This window comes from Lontra canadensis, unplaced genomic scaffold (assembly GCF_010015895.1).
Source record: "Lontra canadensis isolate GAN:19392208 unplaced genomic scaffold, GSC_riverotter_1.0 scaffold1, whole genome shotgun sequence".
In the NCBI taxonomy this organism is placed as follows: domain Eukaryota; kingdom Metazoa; phylum Chordata; class Mammalia; order Carnivora; family Mustelidae; genus Lontra; species Lontra canadensis.
In genome coordinates, this window is record NW_022630995.1 from 103271568 (window position 1) to 103290954 (window position 19387).

The following is a 19387-nucleotide window of genomic DNA, read 5'->3' on the forward strand; positions in this document are numbered from 1 at the left end:
TTTATTCACATTACTTTTAAATTAATTTTTAAAAATTCTTTTAAAATAGCTGGAGTTTATTTCATACGAGGATCTAGCTACATTCATTTCCACATGAATAGGTAGTTGTCTCAACACCATTTATAGAAAACTTTTTTCTTGTCCCCATTGATTTGAAATGTTGATTTTATCATGTAACGAATCCCATAGATTTGTTTTTATACTTGTGTTCTATTTTCTTCCAATCTCTTTTGTCTATTTCTATGTCAGTATTCTAAATTTTTTGCTATTTTGCCTCTACAAAAACAGTATCCTCTGTTTTACACACACACACACACACACACACACACACACCACGTCCACGTCTTCATTATCCATTCATCTGGTGATGGACATCTGACACACACACACCCCCACAGTTTCTTTATCTACTCAGCCATTGGCAGAAACTTAGGTTGTTTCCATGAGATACTGCCATTTTTTATTTCCTAAAGTTCTCTTGGTTCTTTATTCTGTCTTCCACTTTTTTCTCCATTATGTTCATGTTTTCCTTTAGATTCTTAAGGAACATATTTATATGTAACATATTTATAACAGCTGTATTAACATATTGATTTATCATTTCCCTCATCACTCTCATTTGTGGATCTGTGTTCTATTAACTGATTTTTCCCCCCAGTTATAGGTTACATTATCCACCCCTTCATATGTCTAGTGGTGAGATGCCGCATTTTGAAAGTTTTACATATTGGGTTTTTTTGTTTTTTTTCTTTTAAAGATTTATTTATTTATTTGAGAGAGAGAGTGAGAGAGAGGAGGAGACAGGAGGAGGTCAGAGGGAGAAGCAGACTCCCCACGGAGCTGGGAGCCCAATGAGGGACTCAATCCTGGGAATTCAGGATCACGATCTGAGCCAAAGGCAGTGGCTTAACCAACTGAGCCACCCAGGCACCCATGGTGGTTATTTTTCTTTAGAATTACACTTTGTCCCAGAGGGCAGTTTTAAATTATGTGTGAATTCGTTGATGCTTTCAAGTCTCATTTTTAAGATCTTTTGGGGATTATCTAGAGTAGTCTCACTATAGGGCTAATTTAGTTTCCTTCTAAGGTGTGACCCTTCTGAGTTTCTACTGAATGCCTTATGTACTTGACAAGGTATCTCCACTCTAGTTGGTGGGACCCCAGAGGTTTTCCCAGCCTTGTGTGAGCTCTGGAAATTATTTATCCTACTACTTCAGTGATCTTTCTTTAGGTGTTATACTTGCCCAGATTTCTGGGGTTTTACTCTATGCCCGTCCTCACTGGTATTCAACCAAAGACACAGGGAGTCCTTCATGCAAATTTCTGGAACTTTTGTCTTTCCCGCCCTCAGGTACTCTGCTCTGAAAATTTTAACTGCCTTGGCTTTCCCAGACTCTTTCTCCTCAACTCAGCAAGTTTGTTGGGCTTTGTTTGGTTTTCCTCTACCACAGCCTTGAGATTGCTCCCAAGCAGAAAACCTGGCTCAGTTGGTGGTAGAGCATGTGACTCTTGATCTTAGTGTTGTGAGTTAAAGCCCCATGCTGGGCATAGAGATTACTTTTTTTAAAAAAGAAAGAAAATTTTTAGAAAGAAAGAAGGAAGGATGGAGGGAGGAAGAAAGGGGGAAGGGAGGGAGGAGGGGGGAAAGAGAGAAAGGAAGGAAGAAAGAAATAAAAGGGAGAGGGAGGAAGGAAGAAAGAAAAAGGAGAGGAGAGAAGATAAGAAAGAAAAGAAAGAGAGCAGGCAAGAAGGAAGGCAGGAAGGGAGGAAGGAAAATGTCCAAAATTATTTTCCTTAAACTTTTAAAAACTGTTCTGTTTTCCTTTATCTCCTTGCTATTGAAAAGTCTGATGTCAATCTAATTGTTATTCTTTTGTAGGTGATCCTCTGTCTGGATGTTTTTAGACTTTTCTTTGATTTTCCTAAATATTACTGTAAATTATTTAAATATGGATTGTTACATTGTCTGTGTGACCCTTTATTTAAATTTAAGGTCTTTTGTTTTTGTTTTGTTTTTAAACAACTTTGTCTTTTTTTCTTTTTTAAGATGTTATTTATTTATTTGACAGAGATCACAAGTAGGCAGAGAGGCAGGCAGAGAGAGAGGAAGCAGGCTCCCTGCTGAGCAGAGAGCCCGATTCAGGACTGGATCCCAGAACTCTGGGATCATGACCTGAGCGGAAGGCAGAGGCTTTAACCCACTAAGCCACCCAGGTGCCCCAATCTTTTGTTTTTAATTAAGGGAAATTTACTTTCATTATTTTTTTGAGTATACCATCTTCTCTAATTTAATATATTTATCTTTCTGGCACTCTTTTTTTTTTTTTTAAGATTTATTTATTTATTTTAGAGAGAGAGTAAGCAAGTAGGGGAAGGGGCAGAGGGAGAGAAAATCCTAAAGTAGACTCCCCACTGAGCATGGGGTCCTGTGCAGCTCAATCCTAGGCCACTGAGATCATGACCTGAGCTGAAAACCTGCCATTTAACCAACTGAGTCACCCAGCCCCCCATTCTGGCACTCTTATCATCTAAATAATGAAACATCTACTGCTATTCTGTTTTTTTAAGATTTTATTTTTAAGTAATTTCTACACCCAACATATCCTTCTCAGTCATTTTAATCCTTATCTATCTTGAATTCCACTTTGCCAGATACTAATATTTCTCTTCTTATTTTGTTGTGTGTACCATATTTAGAATGAACTTCTCCATCCTTGAATTGTTAAACTTTTTATTAAAGTATAACTCACATACAAAGTAGTGTAAAGATATGAATGTACAGTTCCTTGAATGATTAAAAAATGAATATTCATGTAACCATCATCCAGATAGGACCCCAGAAGTGCCCTTATGCGCTCTCCTAATCATTTCTCTCCCTCCTCTCCACAGATAACCACTATACTAACTTCTAACACTATAATTTAGTTTGCATGTAATGAAATCATATAGTATATATAAATGAAATCATATAGTATATATTCTTTTGTGTGTAGCTCTTAAACTCAACATTATATTTGAAATTCAACTATGTTATTGTGTGGACAGAGTTCACTTTCTTTTTCACATAGTATATCATTGTATAAATATACTAGTTTGTGCATTCTATTGTCAGTGGGAATTTGCATTGTTCCTAGTTGGGAGTTGTTATTACCAATGCTCTTACAAACATTCTTGTAAATAACTCTTGGTCCACAGTTTTCTATAGGTATATAACTAGGATTTAAATTTTGGTTCACAGGGTAGCTATATGTTTAAAAGTTTGGATTATGTCAAATTATTTTTCAGAATTCCTAATTTACATTTCCACCAGTAGTATATAAGAGTTCCTATTATTCCAATTCCTGCCAACACTTGGAATCATCAGTCTTTTTAATTTGAACCACTCATATGCTGTGATATCTCATTGGGATTTTATTTCTATTACCCTGATTTATAATAAAGCTAAAGAGTGCCTGTTATGTTTCTTTCCCATATTTCTAATGGGCTTTTTGTTATTGTTGTTTTTTTCTGATTTATTGGTAGGAGTTCTTAACATATTCTGGATATTGGTCCTTTGTTAAATGCGTTGCAAATATATTTTTCCATTTATCAACTACCATTTTCACTCCATTAGTGGCAGAAATTTTTCATTTTTAATGTAGTCCAGTCTTTCATTCTTTTTCTTCATTATTGGTATTTTCTGTTTAAGAAGTCATTCCCTATCCAAAGTCATAAAGATATTCTCTATATTATTTTCTAGCAATTTTACTGTTTAACTTTCACATTTAAATCCATAATCCATAAATCCATAATCTACCTTAAAGAGAGAAAGGGGGAAGCAGGCTCCCTGCTGAGCAGAGAGCCAAGGTGGGGCTCAATCCTGACCCGAGCCGAAGGCATAGCCTTAACCCACTGAGCCACCCAGGCACGCCTGACTGGTACATTTCTAATATTGAGTTATTCAACTCAAACCCATGGTGTGCCCCTCCATTTTTTTAGGTATTCTCTAATTTTTCTTAATCAAGGGGTTTTTATTTCTTACGTAGAGTTCCTGTGTACATTTAATTAGATTTATTCCTAGGCATCTGATAGTTTTATTACAATTATAAATATTACTTATATATTATGTTTTTATTATTTGTCACTGGTATTTAGAAATATTATTTAATTATTTTCTAAATTGCTTTTGTCTCCAGCAACCTTGTTGGGCTCATTAATTCAAATTTATCTGTAGGTTGCTTTGGTTTTTCTGCATGTACAGCTATATCATCTGTGGATAATGACAGCTCTACTTTCTTTCCAATAAGTATACCATCTATTTTTCTTTCTTTGTGGCACTGATTAGGCCCTTAAATATAATGTTAATTAGAAGTGGTGATAGTAGGCATCTTTGTCTTGACTCTGTATTTGTCATGTTTTTTGTAGCTGCCCTTAATTAAATTAAGGAAATTTACCTCTATTCTTAGTTTGCTACATTTTCATTAAAAATTGGTGTAGAGGGGCACCTGGGTGGCTCAGTCAATTAAATGTCTGCCTTCAGCTCGGGTCATGGTCTCAGGGTCCTGGGATCGAGCACCACATTGGGCTCTCAGCAGAAAGTTTGCTTCTCCCTCTCCCTCTGCCTGCTGCTCTGCCTATTTGTGCTATCTCTCTGTCAAATAAATAAATAAAATCTTTTTTTTTTTAAATGGGTGTAGAATTTATCAAATAATTGTTTTGCTTCTATTGAGAGAGTGTGAACTTTCTCCTTTATTATAGTGAATCATGTTGATTAATTTTCTAATGTAAACCAAACTTTCATTTATGAAATGGATTCAGTTTATTTACCAAACTTCTAATTTTCAACTTCTTTGTACCATTTTGTCTTAGATGTATATCTCACTAACAGAGCTAAAGTTTTAAAATTCAGTCAAAGAGGCTCTTTCTTAACAGGTCCATCCAGCCAAATCCTTGTAGGTCAGTTTTGACTTAACCTTGACTTAACCTTATTTTGCTTTTTAAAATATTATAGATTCCTGTGAATTTCATTCTTTTTTCACTTTTCCTACCTTTTGTTGAATTAACAGTATTTTCTTTGTTCCACTTTTGTTTATTCCTTTAATATTTAGAAATTACAAATTCATTCTCCTAGTAATTTCCTATAATTTTGGGAAAAACATACTTAAATTTATAACATGTTTTCACTATCCTTCACTCCCTCATGTATTCTCCCACCAGTTGATATAATCTAGAATTTTACTCCAAAATTATTTTTAAGTTTTCTTTACAATGAACACTTCTATAGATTTAGCAATTAATTTCACTGCTCATCATTATCTCTTGTGATGATAATCATAATAGTTATAGTAGTAGCATACATTTATATCGTGCTTACCATGTGTCAGGTACTTTGTAAAGTACTTGATAATTAATTTATTTAATCCTCACAAAGACCTATAAAGTTGATACTATTATTATTCCCACTTTTTTGCATATAAACAGAGAAAAGAGCTATTACATGGTTTTCCTAACATCAGACAACTAAATAGATATATCAAGAATTTTGGCTATGGCTAGAGCCTTTATTCTTAACATCTACATTATGCTGCCTCTGCCCTTTTATTTTTTTTTTAATTCCTTTCTTTTGTACTAAATATTCTTCCTGATAAGTTGATCTTCTAGTTCTTTTAAAACTGATCAGTGAATAAGAAACTGCATCCTTGAGTGTCTGAACATAACTTTGTGACTCAGTATTGAATTTTAGATTCAAAATTCTTTTCCCTCAATATTTTAAAGATATCAGTGTCATCTCTTTGCATTAGTTTTGCCCATGAAGAATCTCTTATCAAACTAATTTTTAATTCCTTTTCTAGGTAGAATAATACAATCTTTTCTCTCTCTCTCTATCTTTGGAAACTGGGTTTTCCAAATTTTTCCAATTAAAAATTTCATGCTATACAAAGTATGTTCCTTGGACAGCAACTTTAGTATCACTTAAAAGTTAGAAATGCAGAATCTTGGGCCCCATCCCAGACTTTTTGAAACAGAATCTGCATTTTAATTAGATTCTTGTGTAAATAATTTTTATATTAAAATTTGATTAGAGCAGCCTCAGGTCTTTTTATTTAGTGAAAATTTTCAAACATGTACAAGAGTAGAGAGAATAATAACAAAATAACAAGCACCAAATATCCTTAATTTAAAGTTAATAGTCCCTAATGAATCCTAAAGTAAATTACACATAGGATGGCATTTCATCCCTATACCCTAGAGGATGCATTTCTAAAAGGAACAGCATTTTCTTACTAAATTAACAACAATTCCTTAATATCATTAGGCGAGTCTTCTTAAAATTTGTTCTACTCAGTATCTGGTGTAATGTTTCAATCAGAGGATTGTATATCTTTTTCCAGGTCTTGATTATATCTTTTACCTCTCTGAGGTAAGAGTTTTCTTCTATTATGTCCTTCTGTAATTCTCTTCTCCATACCTATTAAATTTTCCTTATACTTTCTATGTGTTTACCTTTTTTACCTTCTATGTGTTTTACCTTTCAGTGTGTTCACTACACACTGAAAAATTTTCTCTGCACAGTTTTCTAGCTTATTAAATCACTCTTCAGCTATATTTATATTTTTTTTAATTTGGGGAATTCATTGTTAATTTCTAGGAACTATCATTAAAATTTTATGGATAGATGTAGTGTACTTTCATGATTCCGAGGATATTTACAGTTATTCTGAAGTCGTTTTGGTGGCTTTCTTCCTATTGTATCTCTTTTCTCAGTATAAATTTCTTCCCCTTAACGAACATGTACCTTGAAGTGATAGATTTCCCTAAATATTTTGCAATACTTTTAATTCCCATTAACTTGTGATTACTTTAGCTACTGGCTTTTGTCCTCTCGCAGGGAATAGTCCAATCATGTTACCAAGCAAGGTATCTGAGAAGCTCAGACTGAGATTAAGCTTCTTATGCAAGTAATGTATTGAGGGAGGTCTCCATAGAAACCTCTGAGTGAAGGAAGCTAGATACATTCTGGAGAAAATCAGTGGTTCCCAAACTTTGCTATGTATTAAAATCACCTGGGGAGCTTTCACAAATCCCAACAATCTGAAGAGTAATGTTGGCAAGATGGCATAATAGGAAACCCCAGGCTTTCCTTCTGGCACAATACTGACTTAAAAACATAAGAATCAAATTACCTTTGTGAGAACTCCAGAACCCACTTGAGAAGTTATAGCATCCCATCCAAGTGCAAGGCCAAGAGACACATTGGAGCAGTTAGAACAGTTCATTGCATTTACCCACTATACCTCATCCCCTCCCTGCACAGCAAGGTGTAACCAGGAGAAAACTCCCAACTCCTGGCTTCTCTATCAGGAGGGAAAGAAAAAAGCTGGAGCATGTGTCCTACAATTTGCTTTTTTGACCCAAGGGACTGGTTTCTGTCTCACCTGACTCAGAATGCTAGCAGAAAAAAGAGTGGAACACTTTGGATATCTGAGGCCCATTGAGAACAGAAGATCTCAAAGAAATATTTGCACATCCATGTTTATTGGAACATTATTTGCAATGGCCAAGAAGTGGAAGCAGCCCACACTGACAGATGAATGGATAAAGAAAATGTGGTATATACATAGAATGGAATATTATTCACCTATAAGAAAGAAAGAAAAGGAAGGAAGGAAGAAAGAGAAAAAAAAGAATCCTGTTATATTCTCCAACATAGATGAATCTTGAGGACATTATGCTGGGATAAATAAGCCAGGACAAATACTGTGTGGTTCCACTGATATATCTAAAGTGGTCAAAATCATAGTAATAGAAAGTAGAATGTGGCTAGGGTCTTGGGTGAGGGTGAAAGGGGGGTTGTTTGTTGGATATAGAGTTTTAGCTTTGTAAGACAAAAAAGTTCTAGAGATCTGTTATACAACAATGTAAATATAGTTAAGACTACTGAACTGTGCACTTAAACATGGTTAAGAGGATAAATTTTATACTATGTATTCCTTACCACAATTTTTAAAAAATTATTTAAAATCCTAGTATTCAGGTCAAATTCCATTTTAAATCAGATCAATATGTCTTAGAATGGGAATCAGAACATCAGTATTTTGAAAGGTCTCCAAGTACAAGGTATTCAGCCTCTAATATCACTCCAAGCGATCCCTGCTTTCTGATATCTATACCTTTGTGTAATACCTTCTTCTTGAATATGCGCTGGACTTACTGACTTGCTTCTAATGAACAGAATACAGCAGAAATTATAGAATGTCATGAGACTTATTATGCCATGAGAAGACCATGGCTTCTATTTTGCATGTTCTCTCTTGCATTTTCTTTGATTACTTATCTTGGGAGAAGCCAGCTGCCATATTATGAGTAGCCCTGTTGAGAAACCCCCAGAGCAAAATACTGAAAGCCTGCCAACAGTCATGTGAGTAAAGCAGATCTTTTACCACTTGTGAGAGACCTTGATTCAGAGGCATATAGCTAAGTCACACCCAGATTCCTGACCCACAAAAATTGTGTGATAATAAGTGCGTGTTGTTTTAAGCTACAAAATTTGGGAATAATTTGTTAAGCATCTACAGATAAATAATATACGAGGTGATTCCAACATACCGTAAAGATCAGAAACAATCGAACTAGGCAAATAAGTATTTTTTGAGAATTCTAGGCTCTTCTTGAGTCCACAGGGAAATTTTGAGAGAAAACTATAACAGACTGTACAGCCAGAGAAGCAAAGGTACTAAATTATCAGACCCTCTATATCAGTCAGTAATTCACAGGAGCTGCCTGGAAGAAGGAGGAGTAGGAGGAAAATCTCCTTAGCAACCTCGAGTAAGCTCTTCTCAGCAGGGTAATATTGCTAGAAAGCTGCAGGTGTCAGAGGTTAGCAGCCAACAATCGGGGGATGCGTGCACTGGCCTGCTAAATGTGTTCTGGTTTGGCACCAAGAACATCTCTACACAAGGTATATACTTCAACCTTATATAAAGTGAATGTGGAAGAGATGAGATAAGGTACTGAATGAGATACACCAACAAAGGACATCCTGAGTGGGAATGTCCTCATTCCTCATGGGTGTCATCATCCATCCCAGGAATTTTCTCAGTTGTCTTTGCAACTTTGGTGCCTATACTCATCGTTCCTTCTTTGGGACAGATATCTGTTTCTTACTGACTTGTTCAAGAGTTAGAAATGGGGTGGAGAGTACATTTGTCGGGCCATTCTTACAGTGGTACCCCAAATAGTCACCCGTTGGATTTCCTCAGATTTCTTCTGCTCACAGCATCTGCCATTTCTGTATTTGGAGCATTTTTAGAAGTATCCCATATTTTTTGTAGCAACGTTTACTCACACACACTTGATTTATGATTTCCTTCTTCGATCTTAAACTCTTACCTTCCTGGGATATACTTGGTTTCTTATCCATTGAGGTGTCTCCTTTTTTTTTTCTAGTTAGGTTATGGGTTTTCATATTATTTTTATATCTTCATCTCAAAGGATTTAGGGATGAAGGGAGAGGCAGTTTGTGCCCAAACCAACATCTTGAATGAAATCTCTATAAACTTTTAGCCAGCAGTAAAAAATGTGTGGAAAATTTTACCACCATTAAATGACATTGACTCAGCATTTTTACTTTTGAAGTTATAGTAAATCTGTAAAGGTTAATGTATTTGTTGTAAAGTTTAATATAAAACACTACTTTGCTGAAAGAATGTTTTAAAATTGGTTTTCAAAATCTTTCTCGTAGTTTTGTAGTAGGTGCTGTCTCTCCTGCTGTGGTTGTCCCTTCCATGCTCCTTTTGCAAGAAAATGGATATGGCATTAAGAAAGGCATCCCAACCTTACTAATGGCTGCTAGCAGTTTAGATGACATCATAGCAATCACTGGATTCAATACATGCTTGAGCATCGTCTTCTCCTCAGGTAAACAAAAAACAGCAACTGCATTCTTATTCACAGCTTTTTCTGGTTCTCTTTCTTTCTTTCTTTCTTTCTTTCTTAAAAGATTTTATTTATTTGACAGAGAGAGATCACAAGTAGGCAGAGAGGCAAGCAGAGAGAGAGAGAGAGAGAGGAGGAAGCAGGCTCCCTGCCTAGCAGAGAGCCCGATGCAGGACTTGATACCAGGACCCTGAGATTAGCTTTTTCTGGTTCTTTAAACAAGGTTTCTGGCTTTGCTTCTTTATTAACAGTTATTTTTACATGTAACATCTTTTTATTCTTCACAAAAAGCTCATTCTAGAGCAGAGAAGAGAAAGTGGATTAAGAAACCACTATTTAACACACATTATTTTATTTTCATAACCATATATTGTAATTAAAAAATATGATAACCCATATTATTACCTGTTTTTTTGTTCATGTTTCTTTGGAAGTTTATCACAGTTTTCAATAGAAAATTTTAAGTAACAATATTACTAGTACTGCTATTTGATATATATTTCTAAAATATGCCTTTTTGGCCATCATTATAAATAACTGGTTGCTCTATTACTAAGACAACCTAAATACATAGAGTATGGACAACTGTGTGCCTTTTTGGCAGTGGTGGACAAGCTCAGCAGCAATTCTGAATCCCAAGATAATATTTGGTCTTGGATGTCCCAAGAAATTGTGAAAGTAAATGTTTCCAAGTTTTTTAATGCTTTAATTATCTGCAATGTTTAAAATTCTGTCTTCTGTATTATTGAAGCACCAAAATATTTCTTAAGTTGGAAAGTAATATGTCTAGTTTCTCTTAAGATCAAAAGACATAAATAAAAAGGAAAAAAAGGAAAAGATAAAAATAAGCCCTGCAACATACCCTCAGGAATAATAACTGACTCTTTTTTTTTTTTTAAGATTTTATTTATTTATTTGAGACAGAGATCACAAGTAGGTGGGGAGGTAGGCAGAGAGAGAGAAGAGGAAGCAGGCTCCCTGCTGAGCAGAGAGCCCAATGTGGGGCTCGATCCCAGGACCCTGGGATCATGACCTGAGCTGAAGGCAGAGGCTTTAACCCACTAAGCCACCCAGGCACCCCTAATAACTGACTCTTGATATAAATCCAGATTTCTTCTTCTCCCTCTCTCTTCTCACCCCTCCCCCAGCCATTCTTTCTGACTTCCTCCCAATATTCTTATAAAATTGTAAGAATTGATCATACTTTCTCATAACCTGAGTTGTTTTGTACTTAATTGTATATCACCAACATGTTTCTCTTCAGTAAATATATTTCCATGACATTTTTAATGGTAATGTAACATGTTGAAAATTGAAATTGACTCCAATATTCACCATTAGAAGAATGCTTGGTTGAACGTCTTATGGCTAAATAGTTTTACCTAACCTTAATATTTTCATAGTCTCAAAGTGGAATTGTTGAGATAAAAATATAAAAGTTATAAGGTTTTTATGGGGTGGCAAGGTAATGGACATTGGGGAGGGTATGTGCTATGGTGAGTGCTGTGAATTGTGTAAGACTGATGAATCACAGAAATATATACATTAAAATATACATTATATGTTAATTAAAAAAAAAACAATTCTTTCCACACCACAGAGTAATGATACATTGTCTTAAGTCAAGTGACCATATATATGTACATGTATTTCTGGACTCTATAATTTGTTCATTTGGTCTAGTTGTTTATCCTTGCAAGGAGTAACACAGCCTTTTGATTACTACAGTTTTATAGTAAGTGTTGATCTCTTTAGTAGTGTGAGATAATCTTTTAATATAGATATATTTTATCTGTATATAGATAATTTTTGTTATCTATAGTAGTTGTGCATCTCCTAGCTTTGTTATTATTCTTTAAGATTGTCTTGACACTTCTTTGTTTGTATTTCTAAGTCCATTTTAGAATCGCCACCAACAAAATCCACCAGCAAAAATAATACTAGAATTTTTATTGGAATTGTATACAATTTGTAGAGAGAATTTGGAAACTATTTACATCTTTACAATTTTGATTCTGATCCAAGAACATGGCATTTTTTGGGAACTTCTTAAATTTCTTTGAATAATATTTTGCAGATTACTGTGCAGAGAACTTTCACTTCTTTCATTAAACTCATTGATTTCTATTTGGTCTTTCTATGCTATTGTACATGGTGTCATTTTAATTTCTTCCCATTTGTTGATTGCCGATATATATAAAAAATGATTGGTCTTCATATATTAACCCTAACCCTGTGACCTTACTAAACTTACTTCTATGTTTTAAGAGCTTGTGGGTTTTCTTACATTGTATATGTACATAATTATGACATTAATAAAGACATTTTTTTTTTAATATTTTATTTATTTATTTATTTGTCAGAGAGAGAGAGAGCACAAGTAGGCAGAGTGGCAGGCAGAGGCAAAGAGAGAAGTAGGCTCCCTGCTGAGCAAGGAACCCGATGTTAGACTTGATCCCAGGACCCTGGGATCATGACCTGAGTCAAAGGCAGTGGCTTAACCAACTGAGCCACCCAGGTGTCCCAAGACATTTTTTTTAAAAAGTTTTAAGTTTTTCGAGATATATTACCACAATGTTGTGGCCTACCAGGGTGTAAAAACTTGCCAGTTTCTCTTCACCTTCTTCAAAACTCAGTATCACTAGTCTTTTATATCTTTGTTAATTTGATAGGTGAAAGGTGAGGCCTCTTTAAATAAAGTACTTTGAATACTAGTAATATTTTTAAATGTTCACATTTATTGACTATTGGCATCCTGGAATGTTTTATAAATTGTTTTTCTTGAAATCTTTTGCTTATCTTATAGGCATTGTTCATCTTTTGTTTTTTTTGTCAAGATTCAGCATAAAATTAGGAATGATAACCTTCTGTTTTATGTCCTATAGTTTTCCACATTTATAATTTTTCTTTTATCTTTTTTTGCAATTCAGATTTTTCAAACTTTTAATCTGACAATCTTTTCCTTCATGACTAGTATCAATAATTCTTTTTAAAAATATTTTTATGTTCCTCTTCCATTGTGTCAACAACTGTGCCAAACGCTGAGGCTAAACAGTGAACTACAATACTAGCTTTTATAATCGCTTGGTGCTTGCACCAAGTTCCATAGCTATTTCCACTCATCTCATAGTCACCCCACAGTATGATATTCATTTTACAGAATAGGAAACTAAGGAACAGGGGTTAAATAACTTGCTAAAAGTCACAGATCCAAAAAGTAGGGAAGCCAAGATGCAATCTGGCAATCTGACCCTAGACCACATTTATAAATGCTATTCTACACTAGTTACGCAGCAGAGAAGAACATATGGCTCATGTTCTCAAGGAATTTGTGTTAAACAAATAATTACAAAATGTGATGAATAGTACATAGTGTAGGGTACCATGGAACATGCTACAGAAGATCAAACCTAATTTGTGGAAGACAGAAAAAGTAAAAAACCAAAAGCAGCTACATGCTTAGATAATCCTCTTGACTCGTGACTATGTATACAGTCACTTAAAATGTTAAGGACTTTGGGGGCACTTGAATGGCTCAGTCAGTTAAGGGTCTGCATTTGACTCAGGTCATGATCCCAGGGTCCTGTTCACCACTCAGCAGAGAGAGTCTGCTTCTCCTCTGCCCCTACCCCCTCTCATGCTCTCTCTCTCAAATAAATATTTTTTTCTCTCAAATAAATTTTTTTAAATGTTAAGAACTTTTAAGGTTTTATTTTTTTACATAGATCTTTAATACATCTATATTTTGGAATATGGTAGATACAGAGACCTAATCCTATCTTCTGGATCAGTTGGCCTTTTTATCATTGTATGATGTCCTTCTTTATCTCTTATGACTTATTTGTATTTGACTTAAATTCTATGTTGCCTGATATAAGTGTGACCACCCTACTGTCTTTTGATGATCATTTGCATGGACTCTCTTTTTCCATCCATAGTTATAAAAATTTGAAGTGATAATTTACTTTCACTCACATATAAAAATTCTAATCCTTTACATCTCGCCTCTTTCCTTTGTTATCCAGGTCACAAGTTATTTCTTTTTATGTTGTCTATTAATACAGTCATTTTTAGAAATGAAATCTTGCCATTTGCAACGATGTGGATGGAACTAGAGGGTATTATGCTTAGCAAAATAAGTCAATCGGAGAAAGACAATTATCATATGATCTCCCTGATATGAGGAAGTGGAGATGCAACGTGGGGGGTCTGGGGATCTCCCTGATATGAGGAAATGGAGATGCAACGTGGGGGGGTTAGGAAAAGAATAAATGAAACAAGATGGGATCTGGAGGAAGACAAACCATAAGAGACTCTTAATCTCACAAAACAAACTGAGGGTTGTGGGGGGTGGGGTAGGAAGAGGGTGGTGGGGTTATGGACATTCGGGAGGGTATGTGCTGTGGTGAGTGCTGTGAAGTGTGTAAACCTGGCAATTCACAGACCTGTACCCCTGGGGCTAATAATACATTATATGTTTATTAAAAAATTTAAAAAATTTTTTTAAATACTGTCTTTTTTTTTAAGATTTTATTTATTTTTCAGAGAGAGAGAGCACAAGGCAGGTTGAGGGAAAGGGAAACTCCCTGTTGAGCAAGGAGCCCAATGTGGACTCCATCCCAGGATCCTGGGATCTTAATCTGAGCCGAAGGCAGACGCTTAACAAACTGAGCCACCCAGGCATCTCTATTAATACAATCTTATAGTTATTTTTATGTCTCTAGCTTAAATTCTGTAACAGAATTGAAAGTGATTTACTCACCACCATTACAGAATTACAGGATTCTGAATTCATCTATGTATTTACATTTACCAGAGATTTATATTTGTGTGCTTTTGTGTTGCTAACATCTTTTTACTTCTACTTGAAGGATATCCTTTAATGTTTCTTGTAAGGCAGGTGCAGTGGTAATGAACTCCTTCAATTTTTGTTTATCTGAGTCTTAATTTTTCCTTCAATTTGAAAGATAATCTTGTAGGATAGTATTCTTCCTTGACAGTTATTTTCCTTTCAGCACTTTGAATTACCATCACACCACCTTCTGGTCTGTAAGGTTTCTGCTCTGAAATCCTCTGGTAATTTTATAGAAGCTTCCTTGTACATGATGTGTCATTTTTCTCTTGCTGCAACTTCTTAATTAGTTTGTGGAGTTCTTTTAAGGCTTTTGGACTGTATCTATTGTTGTTAAGTTAATGCCTCTTTGGGGGATCAAGGTTCTGGGGCTTCCCATTTCTACCATCTTGCTATTGTCATCCTGCATTTCTGTTATTTTTTCATGGAAAAACATTTCTAAAATATATATATTTGCACACTTCATTGAGCTAAAATACCCATAGCATAACAATTTTTTAGCGTGACGTAGGATTTTTAAAAATTTTTTTACTTGGAACTACAGATACAGGTACATAAAAATATGTTGGAAACTCAATTGACTGCTGACTCAAATATTCCTAGGGTTGACCCTGTAGTAAATCTTTTTTTTTTTTTTCTGTTGTTGTTAGATTTTTCTTTGTATGTTTAAGTCATTTGTTCTTTGTCATAACAGGATATCAGAGAAGGAAATATTACCAGACTTGTGCAAGGTGCCAGAGGTGCTCCTTTGTCCAGTGTCTGTCCATTCTTCCACCTCAGTGGGTCTTTAAAGTTCTGTTTATAAGGGAGCACACTGTGGCTTGTTATTTCCTTGTTTCCTGGCCTACATTTTCAATGAACATTTCTAACTTGTGTGTATTTATTAAATTATTTGAGGGTACATAATGTATCAAATAGATCTTTATGTTTTCAAGCACATGAATATTAAAGGCCCATTTTTGTATATGTGTTCTAGAAGATATATGCTTTTCTCTATGAACCACCTAGACTTGATCTTCTGATATGTTAGGTATGTGAAAATATTACTCTGTGAGATGTTTCCCTTATTGTGTGCCCTTACAGGTACTATACTTAATAATGTCCTTGCCTCTTTTCGGGATGTACTTATTGGCATGCTGGCAGGAGCTGTTTTGGGAATTTTTGTTCAGTATTTTCCCAGTGGAGATCAGGTAAATGAAAAGTTAATCTATTTTTTTGGAAGTATAGTATTAGACATTTCTTTCAAAAATTTGAATTTCTGGAGGATCCATGAGCTTTTAAATATAATATTTAATTCTCTTTCCCCAAAATAGCCCCTAATGCTACTCTCTGCTTAAAATGGAGCGCATTTGTGATTGATACAGGTCAACGACCTTGATTGAAGTCTCTGCTTCCTGATTCAACAAATAAGAGTATCGGAAAATGTACTTAGGGATCCTAGATGTTTCAGTCGGTTAAGCGTCTGCCTTTGGCTCCTGTCATGATGGGATCAAGCCCCGCATCTAGCTCCCTGCTTATCAGGGAGTCTGCTTCTCCCTCTCCCACCGCCCCCCCCCCCCTCCCGACTTGTGTTCCTTCTCTCACTGTCTCTCTCTCTCTCTCTCTCTCTCTGTCAAATATATAAATTTTAAAAATCTTTAAAAAAAATAAGAAATTAAAAAAAAGAAAACTATACTTAACCCAGAGTACCTTCTCCATTCCACCCCAGCCCTATATTCATTAAATTGCCTCCTGACCACTGGCAATTTTCCCTAATCTTTTGCCACTCAAATTTTCCCCTGAACATTTTTTGGAAAGTAGATTGCCATTTATCTCTGCATATTTTCTGACTTAAATTTACTCCCACTGCCTTTGACTAAGGCAACACTAATAAACTCAACCCTTTCCTCCGCTAAAGGATATGCTATTACTCTTGTATTTCTGTAACTTCCATCTTATCTGTAACAGCTATCTCAGCTAAAGAGATATTCAAAACTTTATTTTTTAACTAGATATGTTATAGGAACTACAATATGTATATGTATATGCTAGAGGAACTAGAGTTTATACAGTTTACTTTGTTTATATGGGTCTCTTTCCTTCCTTCTTCACTTATAGCTGAGATACTATAGCCATTTTACTAACATTAGAGATGTGGCAGAAGATAAAACTTAATAACTGCAGATTTTTTCACTTGGTCTGCTAAAATATTTAGTGAGGAAGAAAGTAAAAATTTTAGACACTATTTAATATAACATCTAGAGACATGATACCAAAGGGTGAATAATACATGGTAGAAGATATAAATATTGTTTCATATATTAAATGTAAATTAATTTCTAAATATCTATCTAATTCTAGACAAGACGTCCAGTGAAGAGAGCTTTCTTTATTTTGAGTATGTCTCTTACTGCTGTCTTGGGCAGCCAGCGTATTGGTTTACATGCCGCTGGAGGATTATGCACACTAGCATTAACTTTTGTTGCAGGGATGAAATGGTCCACAGAAAAGGTGACTATTTTTAATACATCACTTTTTAAGATAAAATAACCGCATTTTTTTACATCTATAATAGATGTTTAGGAAATCTCTTCGTTCTAGTTGGAAGATGTTCCAGAAATTTGTGTCTTCAAGGATGTGTATAAATCAATCGAGGAAATAAGACATTTAGAAAAAGGATCTGGAAATACACTAAAATGCAATCAGAAGTTGAGTTAACAATCAGGCTGCTTTCTTTTTCTCAACTTTTATACAATGTGATTATAGAACTTTTATTGATTTATTTTATTCATTAAAATTATAGTTATACAGTTAATCCATGAAAATGCTCATAAAAGATTAGAACAATACAAAAAGCCCACATATAGAACAAAATGTAAAAGACTCCTTTTCCCCTACCACTCCCAAATATCAGACCCCCTTCCCAGAATCAATCATCTCCTTTAATCAGTTCTCCATTTGTAGACATTTAGATCCTTTCCATTTTTGTTATTACTAATGTGAAGCCGTGAACAATCCTGTTCATGTATCTTTTTGCTAATGTAAAAGTGCTTCTGTAAAACAGATTCCTAGATATGTAATTGCTGAATTTAGAAATGGAATGTCTCTATTTTGAGAGGTATTCCAAAATTATCTTCTCAAAGATTTTAAGCAATCTGATGAGTAAGAAATGTGTTGAAGTAAAATTACCTGTAGTCAAAACTATTTTTCTTTTTTGTTTTGAATTCTGTATCTTGTTTAAGAAGGATGTCCTCACCCAAGATTATAAGATTGTAACCATAATGTTTTCTATAGTATCACCTAATACTTTGGTAGTTTTTGTTTGTTTTATTTTTGCATTTAGTTCTTTAATTCATCTGGAATTTATTTTTGTAAGTGCTGTGAGATAAGGATATGTGTGTGTGTTCATAAACATGTATACACATATATATAATATATATATGCATATAAACTGGGTAGTCATTTTTTACTAAATTATTTATTGACTAATCCATTATTTATTCAGTGATTTTAAGAGCCTCTTTTAACATGAGCTAAATATATATATGTATATATATGTATTCATTGCTGGAATCTATTTAATCCTACCTATCTAGTCCTGTGCCAGTACCACTCTATTTTAAATCTGTCATTTTATGTCTCAAAATCTAATATGGAAGATCCCTCTCATTATACTTATTTTTCTTTTTTTTTTTTTTTAAAGAATTTATTTATTTATTTGACAGAGAGATCACAAGTAGTCAGAGGCAGGCAGAGAGAGAGAGGAGGAAGCAGGCTCTCTGCAGAGCAGAGCCCGATGCAGGACTCGATCTCAGGACTCCCGAGATCATGACCTGAGTGAAAGGCAGAGGCTTAACCCACTGAGCCACCCAGACGCCCTCATTGTACTTATTTTTAAAGTATTTCTTGACTGTTCCTGCACAAATGCTTTCTTAGATAAATTTTACAATCAGCTTGAGAATTTCCCAACCCAAAAATTATATTAGTGTTTTGTTTAGTATTCCAATAAAATCACAATCGTAAAAAAATTAAATGGTCAATAATAAATTACAATTAAATAAAATGAAAACTACTGAATTTCACCTGAGACACCTGGGTGTCTCAGTCAGTTAAGTGTCTGCCTTCAGCTCGGGTCATGACCTCAGGATCCTGGAATGGAGCCCTGGGTCTTCAGCCCTGCTCAGTGGGGAGAGGGAGTCTATCCTCCCTCTCCCTCTGTATCCACCACTGCCCCCCTCCCAGCTCAGGCTCTCTCTCTCAAAAATGATTAAAGTCTTTATTAAAAAATTAAAAGAAATAAATAGGATAATGTGCCACCATGAAGAAAGAGTAAGATTGTTTTTTCTTTGTTTTTTTTCCTTTTTTTTAACTTTACTTTTATAAATTAGAAAACCCAGTCATAAGGGAAATAGTTACAAATGTAGTTTATACCCCAAACAAAGGATATCACGGTTTTATGTCTCTTTAAAAAAAGATAAGCCCAGGGGCGCCTGGGTGGCTCAGTGGGTTAAAGCCTCTGCCTTCGGCTCAGGTCATGATTCCAGGGTGCTGGGATCGAGGCCCCCATCAGGCTGTCTGCTCAGCGGGGAGCCTGCTTCCTCCTCTCTCTGCCTGCCTCTCTGCCTACTTGTGATCTCTGCC

General features: G+C 35.0%; 1 protein-coding gene across 2 annotated transcripts in view; it reads left to right on the forward strand.

The window, feature by feature from the left end:
• SLC9B1 (solute carrier family 9 member B1) overlaps positions 1–19387 on the forward strand; it is a 67650-nt gene that overhangs the window by 42871 nt on the left and 5392 nt on the right. For both annotated transcript variants that reach the window (XM_032860697.1, XM_032860704.1), the window contains exons 7-9: positions 9722–9897; positions 15851–15957; positions 17108–17257. In XM_032860697.1, coding sequence (XP_032716588.1) covers positions 9722–9897; positions 15851–15957; positions 17108–17257 — 433 coding nt within the window. The remainder of the gene's footprint in view (positions 1–9721; positions 9898–15850; positions 15958–17107; positions 17258–19387) is intronic.